The 9,791-nt window shown below is 41.7% G+C and overlaps 1 protein-coding gene across 6 annotated transcripts in view; it reads right to left on the bottom strand.

Annotated features, from left to right (window-relative positions):
• Window positions 1-487: 487 nt before the first annotated feature.
• Window positions 488-9,791, bottom strand: part of LOC102293762 (transcription factor COE1-A) — an 89,180-nt gene continuing 79,876 nt past the window's right edge. Inside the window, exons 12-17 of one of the 6 annotated variants that reach the window (XM_005926348.3) lie at window positions 8,504-8,569; window positions 8,257-8,419; window positions 7,171-7,356; window positions 6,240-6,437; window positions 4,337-4,405; window positions 488-2,939 (exon numbers count right to left, since the gene is read on the bottom strand). In XM_005926348.3, coding sequence (XP_005926410.1) covers window positions 4,338-4,405; window positions 6,240-6,437; window positions 7,171-7,356; window positions 8,257-8,419; window positions 8,504-8,569 — 681 coding nt within the window. In that variant the 3' untranslated portion in view covers window positions 488-2,939; window position 4,337. The remainder of the gene's footprint in view (window positions 2,940-4,336; window positions 4,406-6,239; window positions 6,438-7,170; window positions 7,357-8,256; window positions 8,420-8,503; window positions 8,570-9,791) is intronic. The other 5 variants (XM_042222301.1, XM_005926350.3, XM_042222302.1 and 2 more) reach the window with 5 other exon arrangements.

Raw genomic sequence — 9,791 nt, 5'->3', positions numbered from 1 at the left:
AGTGACATCAGACCAGTGTTGCCAACTCCTCAGTAAGGAAAATCGCTATTGGTTGTCCTAAAAGTCGCTAGAAGTCGCTAAATGACATCATCGCCTAATTTGCATATATGATCATGCTAATCTAATTGTAACCTATGTTGTTGGAGAGAGAAATAACATCGTGGAAGAGACATAAAGTGAGTAAAAAAACGTCCTAAATGCATTTAGAGTTTATTTAGAACTACAAATTAAATTTCTTTTAGCAATTATTGTTTTTTCTTAATGTCACAATTCCAACCCTGCTCCTTTACCCGGGCTTGGACCGGCAAGTGACCGGAAATAGGCACTCTGGTGGAGTTACTTTGTGTGTGTGTGTTTATAAGTAGTTTTAAACCTTGTGATCCACAAAACAGCATAAGAGTAAAAGAGTAAAAGAAGAACTGACTGCATTACAGCACCCGCTGCTTGTTCAGAGTAAAAGAGATACGCGCTTTCACGTCTTTTTTTAGCTAAGGGGTCTGAAAACTCGCTAAATATAGCAATAAAATCGCTAAGTTGGCAACACTGCGTCAGACTTAACGACCGGATACCTACGTCATGGCTTTTTGCGAATGGCGGGACCTATCATTCAGGACGAGCACCAATATAAACAGAGTCTGGGCCGTTGTGACATCACATTTGACATGTTACACAACCAGTGCAGGGACCATAAAGCATAAACCTGGCTTAAAGATGTGCTTGTGTGTTAAGCACAGACAGATAACTTAAAATGGCATTTTCATTTTTTATGATGTGTGACAAGAAACATCATATTAATAATTGTGGCGTAAGACAGTTTAAGCATAAATGTCTCAAAAAGGGCTTTGGCAAAAATAACATATTTTAAGACTTCAAGACTGTAAAAAACACACACACTGCAGCTAGTTTTTACACAGCGGGCATTTAAGACATGTTGCTGGCTATTTGTTCTGCGCTGCAAAAAATGCAATTTTTTTATACCTCAGGTCACAAATAGTGCAAAATACTGAACCGATGAGTCATCTGAATGAAACATAAACATCAGAATTACAATATGACGTCCCTATCAGGATTACACAATATATCAGGTTTTTTTTTAAATGATGTAACAAAACTATGAATTACAGGTTAGTGATGTTGGCGATCCTTTCATTCTCTATATGTGCATGCACAACTTTTTAATCATTAGTTATTGTTAATTTCTTGCTCTCCTGTGTGTTTTGTCCTCTCCTCCTTCCCTCACCACTAACATGTTGCAGCAGTCGGCTGCCACTCCTTAAGCATGGTTCGGCTGGAGGTTTCTTCCTGTTAAAGGGAGTTTTTCCTTCCCACTGTCGCCAAGTGTTTATACATAGGGGGCTGTCTTATAGTTGAGGTTTCTTTACGATCTAAAGCCCCTTGAAGCGAATACTGCTGTGATTTGATGCTATATAAATAAAAATAAAAAACTGAATTAAAGTAACGATTAAGCACAAATACAACTTGGTTCAGGTGGAATAAAGAGCATTTCTTTGTTAGTATTGCATGTTTTCTTGACCTATCCTAGAATCACACTTGTATTACTGCAGTCACTACAAAAACGTAAGCTTTCTTCATTTGAGCGCAGCTGCTGAAAGGTCTAATGTTGCTGTTCTTCTTGCAAGGACTCGTCGGCATTTGTTTTCACAAACACTTTTTGAAAAAAACGATTGTTCTTAATCCTCAGTTGCAATGTTTTGAACTTGACATTTGTTGCAGCGCAGCACTTTTCCCACTCAAGTTTCAAATCAAACTAGAAGAGAAAGCAGGCAGGGAAAAAAGAAGCACAATCTGATTGGCCGGCTGATAAAAAAACAAAAAACAAAATAACAAACACAGCAAACCAAAAAAACCAAAGAAATATTTTTCAATTATGACAAAACTCAAGAAAACAAATCTCACACATCAAAATAAAAGTCTAAATTGCAGCAGTCTTTTAAGACATGTCCTCCCTCTCATAGAGGTCTCTGCGGCTGTATGCGTCTCAACCAGTTGCTGTAACAGGGATAATTGAGGGTAGGGGTCAAATCCTGAGCAGTGAAGCTGCTATTGGCACACAAAAATAATGTACTACTGTGTGGGAAAGGATCTGTGATCATTTGTTTCCTTTTTACATGCATCTACTGTCAAATCTATCTTCTACTACAAGTGAAGCAAGTCTGTTGGCTGAAAGACTGAAGATGCAGGACAGATGTATGTAGAGGAGGCTCAAAGTAAACTTCTTAAATGGCTAAAACTGGAGCATCAGATGCAGATAAGAAGCTTCCTCTGGCGTGGCAAGGATTTGGCAAAGAGAAGTGAAAGCGTGTGTGAGTGTGTGTCTGGTTTGGCTTGTCTGTGTTGGCTGGATTTGACCCTGTGACTTCATCATCATTTTGACTCATCATCACTTCATCATTATCAGGTATGCTTCACATTTTACTCCTTCATTAAAGACAAAACTTCTTAAATAGAAACCACCTCGTGTAGGTTACAGTTAGAAGATGATTATCACACATAAACTGTTGCGTGAAAAGAAAAAAAAAGTCAACAAACACTCATGGGAGGAAGTGGATTCTCTCCAAAATAAATACACTTCCTGTGTCCTTGGAGAGTTGTAAGAGGCGTGGCCGTTCTCCTATAAAAAGCATCAAGGTGTACAAAGTCTAAACAACTTATTTTCTTGCAAACAGTTTGTTTTTTGTTCTTCTTCTTTTTCTCTCGAAGTTGTTTTGTTGTGTTAGAAAGGGCCTGAGTTGGGTTTGTTCCTTCAAATCGGGACAACTCCTTCCATCGCCGACCGGAGTCAGACTCACACTGAAGCCTCCACCACGATCAGTGAGAGTGTGCTTGGTTCAACTCTCTCTCTCTCACTCACACACACACACACAAAATCATGCACACACACTTTTACATGGGTGGGACGATCATTCCCGGGATTGCTGCTGGGTGGGAGAAAGAGAAAAAAAAGAGAAAAGAGGGAGAGGAAGGAGGGGAAGAGAAGGAAAAATTAACTGTTAAAAACACAGCCAAATATTTCATCATCATAAAAAATCCCCCCTTTAAATACATCAATATGTTTTCCCATCTGCGCAGCTGTGTGACCGAAGCGACATTTAAAACATCAATAGACAAATAAATCAGTAAAGTGGTGCGGGGACGCATCTTTTAAGCTCACACACATTTAATTATGCGCAGCAACAGTTGGCATATTTTAACTGTACGTTTGTACGTGTGCCTGACAGATTGCATCATGGCATGTGCTGCCTTTAAACCCGAGGGATGGGTGTCAACATGTGAGAAGCAGAGCTCAGCCCAAAAGTGACACACACATACATGTCGCACACACAGAGCCGCGTTTACATCACTTCAGAGGACATTACTTTGGACATTATGTTCACTTCCTGGAGAATTACCCCAACCGTAACCACAACTACTGCTTGCCTGACCCCTACCTCTGCCCTGCACATTAACCTTGGTGGGCCCCTGTTGCTTTGAATACAGAGGTATGTTCCCATGAAATGTGCACAGCAAACTGGAGAAATTATTAAGTGAACAGTTTTTTATTTCACAGTGAGTGAAAACTATCAAGAAAAAAAGAATTAATTTTTTTTAGTACCAGCATGACAAAATTGTTTCAGTAAAACCTCCAGTTTTTTCCTTTCAGTCTCACACACACACACACACACACACACACACACACACACACACACACACACACACACACACACACACGCCATGGGGCAGGTAGACTGACTGTAAAAACTGTCAAGAGAGTCGAACAGCTGTCATTGTTGATCGCTCCCTAGTAAGCTGCCAGTGTGTGATCACCCAGTGTCTGTGACAGAGGAAAGTGTGTGTGTGTGTTTGTGTGTGTGTGTTGAGCTGTAAGTGGGATGTGTTTATTTCAGCTGTGCTTTGAGGCTACGCTTTGAGTTCCCACACCCCCGCACATGCTCACTCTACACACATGCTCACATACAGCTACACAAAGCCAGTGATGTTGAGCAATAAATTTTCCACTCCAAATGTCTTTTTTGGGTGGGGGTCTTTGTAAATATCTAACTTCCCATCTTTCTTCCCAGCCAATAGGAAGACAGGGAGGAGTTACCCAGCAAAACAAATTGCTTGATCTGTACACGAGAAGAATGAAGAGTTGGCGATGAGGCGGGAGAGAGGGAAAGAAAAGCCGTACAAGGGTGAAAAAGCAGGAAAGTGTTTGAGCAATCATTCAGTGGAAGATGTGAAACACGGCAATGGTTGCTTCAGTGAAATTAGTTGAGTAAATGTTCCAATGTAATGAGTTAACAGAGCTGAAGGAAGAATCAGTAGAGGAACATACTTCAGGTGAAGGCCAGGCCTTGTAGAGAGCTGGCTGTTGAGTACTTGCTAGAGTCCACAAATGTTTGATCTGGTAGAGAGAGGAAGGGAGAAATGATAAGGGAAGGGTGGCAGTTCAGAGGAATAATAAAGAGGGGAGGTTAGAAGTAAAAAGAAAAGACAGGAAAAAGAACTGAAAATGTTTTAATCCAAACTATTAAGCAAAACAAAAATAAAACTTAGATACAATAGTTTAAAGTTTTTTTAAAAAAAAAGCTATTTAAATAGTTTAAACGTGGCGTTCTCAAAGTTTTGGTCACTGCTTGCCAATTTACTCTTAGTTACACAGGCCTAGAGACAGCCTGTTGGCAACCATGGCGCTGCTCCCAAAGAGGTATTAAGGTTTCCAGATGTGACAAATGCGCACTTTGTCTGCCATATTGGACATGATACATTCTTCAAATGGCTAGCAGTGGTTGCTGGAGGTTGGTGACTCTCACAAATCACCAAAGTTATTGTTGCTGTCGGTAGTTTTTCATGTTTGTCTGCAAATACTTGCTAACTACTTGCCGAGTGGGAGTACAACGTGAAAAAGTGCAACACAAAATGGTAAAAGAAGGTTTGCCTTCAAAGTAAAGGTTATACCTGTAACCAATATGGTTCAAAACACGTGACATTTACTTTAAAGTCAAACAATCTCCATTTCCAGTTTGCGTTACACTTTTCACAGTTTTACTACAGTTTGGAAAATAGCTGGACGGTGTTTGTAGACAAGACCGTCTACAGCAGGGGTAGGCAACTCCAGGCCTCGAGTGCCGGTGTCCTGCAGGTTTTAGATCCCACCCTGGGTTAACACACCTGAATCAAATGATTAGTTCATTACAAGGCCTCTGGAGAACTTCAAGACATGTTGAGGAGGTAATTTAGCCATTTAAGTCAGCTGTGTTGAATCAAGGACACGTCTAGTTCATGAAATCAGTCTATGTGACTGATTTCAACTAGGAACAGGCAGCAACCTCCAGAAACCTTTAACCTTTATAGAGACTGCAACATTTCTTAATAGCAGCTGTATTTGTAAGTGTTGGATAATGTTTATTCTGCTATGAAACAGAAGAGAAATGTTGCCTTGGTCTCATTCTGAGCTGCTATATAGCACAATGTGACATGAGCTAGGACTGAAAGAAATACAGCATTGGATTATTTTCTTGTTGCACTTGCAGCTTCATAAAATGCTGCCACTGACCCATTAACTGCAATTTTATAACACTGAATTAAAGTTCCGCGTTTACATTTTCCTTCCCTTTCCAGTCATAAACTTATGTCGGTGTATAAGGGCTATTCTAAGTGGCAAGGCACGAGAACTTTCCAGATTCAACTTAAAGATTTGGAAGGGATATTTTTATTATTCAAAAGTGGCAAAGTTAAGAGAGGAGAATTAGTTTAGCATTTTTTAAGTTGGATAAGCCTCATTACACCACAGATATTGTTGCCTGTAGTGTTTCAGGCCTGTAGCGCAGAAAAGAGAAAATTAATACTAATGAGTGAAAGTCATTTTAGCCCAGAATCACCTTATTACCATAAGCATGCAGACTCTCGAGACTCTGACTTTGAATTGAGTCTATTTGGAATAGCATTGTACCCATTTTCATTACAATCCAGTCAATAGCTCTTCCGTTATTTCACTAATAAACAGGAACGCCACAGGGGATGTTGGGACCAGTTTGGACCAAAGAAACTCATTAATCTAAAATATTTAACCCTAAAACAGTGTGTGCATGTGCTCACAATGCAGTAAGGATCTGAGAGGAGTTAGAGGATGATGTGACAGACTAGTTGAAAAAACAGGAACGAAATCATCCTAAACTCATGTGCTGGGGAAAATCCTACCTCGAAGCACCATATGATAGACTAACATGCTAAATTACCTTGAAGCCCGTTGCCGTTGGCACTGGTGCAGGAGGGTGGAGGGGACGACGAGGGCCTGACTACCGGAGCAAAGGCGGACTTCTGTTTAACTGCTGCTGACACCATGTTGGCTGGAGAGAAGGAGAAGACACCAGAAGAGGAGGAGCAGTTGGAGGGAAGAGAGGTGGAGGAGGCCATAGTAGGACTGGATGGAACAACTGGAGAGACAGGAGAGAGCAGACAGAAATTAAAATAAAAATGATTAAAGCTTCAGAAACTAATAGTTGATTCTCTTTTGAATGAAATGGGAGCACCTTCTTCCCTATTTGAGATATAAAGTGTGCTCATGGTGTGCAAATACAGGCAAAATTTGCTTTTCATTGTAAACAAATCAGGTTCCAGAGTTGTCAGATGTCCATCTATTGCATGTGGTTTAAAATGAACTTCATGGGAAGTGTCACCAGATGGTTCCAGTCTTCCAGTTTACTCTTCTCAAACAAAAAAATCTCGCTTCTCTCTACGTGGCTCCACTCTTCCCTCCCTCTCTGTTTTTTTTTTTTGGTCTTTCCTTTCTGCTAAATGGAAATGGGATGCAATTAACCAACAGAGGGAGAAGAGGTGTGGCTGTCAGATAAAAGGCACTCTGGGAAGGAGGGAAGAGATGGACGGAGGACAAAATGGAGCGATGAGCCGTGAGTTGGTGATTGTTTTTGAAGACGCTGTGACAGAAAGCCCCATGGGGGAATCTCCACACAGCACATCTGAGACTTTCACTTTCTGTCCACAGGCATTTTGCGCGTGCGCGGTTCAGTATGCGTTTGTATGTGAGTGCATGGTGCTGCTTTCATCTGTGAGTCTGAAGGTACTGATGGTGTATGTGGGCAGTGTGGAGGACCTGAAATTAAATGGCATCGGTGCAAACACATTGTAAAGGTGCACAGATCCACTCACTAGCATAAGGCGAGTTGGCTGCAGAGCCATTGAGGAAAGTGGGCGAGCCTCCCAGGTTGGTCATGCCGGTGTTGTTGGCGTAGCCATTCATGGTGCTGGTGACTGAGGTGTAACTGGTCTGCTGAGGTGTGGAGCTGGGCACGTAACCGTGGGGTGACACACTACTGCTGCTGCGCACAAAACCTGCTGGAAATACGGAAAAAGGACTGAAGTGATGCTAATTAAAATAATTTATAATACACATCTCCACACACGGGAAGTTTCAATTTAGCATTTCCCTGGTTGCAGAACAGAACTCCACAGAAAGTGGAACAGTGGAAGCATGGAGTGTGTGGACATTGAAGATTTCCAGGGCTTCCAGTGTAGCCAAAGAACAGACTTCCTGTTCCATGTATTGTTCTTTTTTTATAAATTAAAATTTAAAATAGTGAATAAACAAAACTAAATTGGCAATGGGCCTGAGGTAGAATTTCAGAAAATGAAACCCCTCTTTTGCTTTGCACAGTGATTTTTTTTTTCCTTGCCAAGAGGAAGATTGACATGGTTTGGACATGTGCAGAGGAGGGAAAGTGGATATAATGGACATAGGATGTTGAATATAGAGTTGCCAGGCAGGAAGAAAAGAGGAAGACCTCAGAGGAGGTTTGTGGATGTAGTGACATGCAGAGGTTTGGTGTGACAGAGGAGGATGCTTGGGATGATCCACTGTGGTGACCTCTATATGGAGCAGCCTAAAGAGGAAGAAGATGTAGCTGAAGCCTGTTTAAACATGATTGGTCAGTAGGTCAGGTAGCTCCAAACAGAGACCAGAGAGTTTGAGTCTTGCCTTCAGATTCTGTATATAAATATATATATATAATAAATATATATGTTTATAGAGATTAAATACTATGGGATGGCTGATAAAGAAACAAATATCCTGTCTTTGATTTAAAACCAAAAATTACAAAGTTCCCTGTAAACCGATTTTAAACATGTTCCTGCAAATATGTAATAAAATGAGCTCATATGGTGTTTTTAGGCTGCGCTGTAGCGATGTTAAGTATTTAATGGCAAATGCTAAACAGCATGATGACAAATTCTTACCCTGATTGGCTTGTGAGGGTTCGGATACGTTGACGGACAGCTGCCCGGTGAAAGAGTTGACTCCCATCATGCCACTGTGAGTTGAACTGGAAAGCTGGGTGTGACCTCGAGGAACGCTGTAAAGAGCTTCTGCGATGTCTGCTGCACGTTTGAGGATGATCTCCTGCAGGAAGAAGAAAGCGCTTTAGAATAAACACAATGGCAAAGTACTGATTTCCCTCTTTCCATGCGGTGTGTGTATGTGTACCTGGTTATTATGAGGCAAACCATAGAGGGCTTCCACCAGGTCTGCTGCTCTCTTCAGAATGACCTCCTGACACAAAGAGAGAGAAAAGTTGAAGACAGCAGCACGTATTACAGTTAATCACCTGTAACTGTCTCCTTCTTTCTACTTACATTTCCTTAAGAGACGGAAAGTATGAAAAACCTTGAATCCATAAAGTAAAATTGAGCTTCACACACAAGAAGGCACACCCATAATTTCCACTTATAATAGTTGCTAAATGATACACATGTGCATTCCCTTTCCCCTTACTTCACATCCATTTTACCATCTACTCACGATAAACAAATTGCTCCTCAGTCCTTTTAAAGGCAGATTACCTGCTGTCAAGTCAAGTGCTTTTATGTGCCTGTGCATCTTAATGACATCTTAAGGTGACAGGTATTTAAAATATACTCTGAAGTCAATCTAAAGTGCTGCAGGCTCTTCTGCTGTGCATCTCTGTTCAAAATAGACCACAGTGTGAGTAGTTTTGGTCTCGTGCTGCTCTGTTTGTTTAACAGGCCAGGTGACCAATAAAGCCAGATTAAGCTAGTTTTCATTCACATTTTCTGGATCTTGTGATGGAAAGTGCAATCAGTTATTTAAGGATTTGATGCCTTCCCCTCCCCCACTTGTTCATGTCAGTCCTCCCCACACCCTCCCCTTCTTCTGCTTTCCTGGTCCAGCTTCAAGTGTTTCTCCTCCACTTCCTTTTTGCCATTTTGCACACATGCTGGGAATCGTCTCCTCCGTCTTCCACTCGGTTTTGCTCTTTTGCCAAGCCTCTTTATTGTTTCTCCTTGCTTCCTCACCCGCCCGCCCTCTTGGTTTCTTCCTCTTTCTCTCTGCACCCACCCCGGGGTCTAAGGTGTCTTGTTTAACAGTTAATGTGTTGTCGTTTCCACAGCGTGAGGCTGCCCGGTGACAGAGAGAAAATTACTCTGTGCTTCACAGTATTAACCTGCACCGTGTGACACGCTCACACACGTACTTACAGTTGGCTGCATGTGTGCTCTCCTGCGAGTTTGTGCCTGGTGGAACATATTGCCTCTCCATCAGTGTGTGTCTGTGTGTGCGTGTGTGAGGTCACAGAGCCAGTCAGCAGTTTTAGTGTGCCTGTCCACGGTGCTAAATTCAATCTCTTACACATTATTATGGTCTGGCTGCCTCTCTGTTAACCTCTCATTATTAGACTGGTGAGCTGAGACACACACACACACACACACACACACACACACACACACACACACACACACACACACACACACAC

The sequence above is a fragment of the Haplochromis burtoni genome, unplaced genomic scaffold (assembly GCF_018398535.1).
Source record: "Haplochromis burtoni strain Fernald_Lab_line unplaced genomic scaffold, NCSU_Asbu1 Contig_83, whole genome shotgun sequence".
In the NCBI taxonomy this organism is placed as follows: Eukaryota; Metazoa; Chordata; class Actinopteri; order Cichliformes; family Cichlidae; genus Haplochromis; species Haplochromis burtoni.
This window is presented reverse-complemented; position numbering and strand designations above follow the sequence as displayed.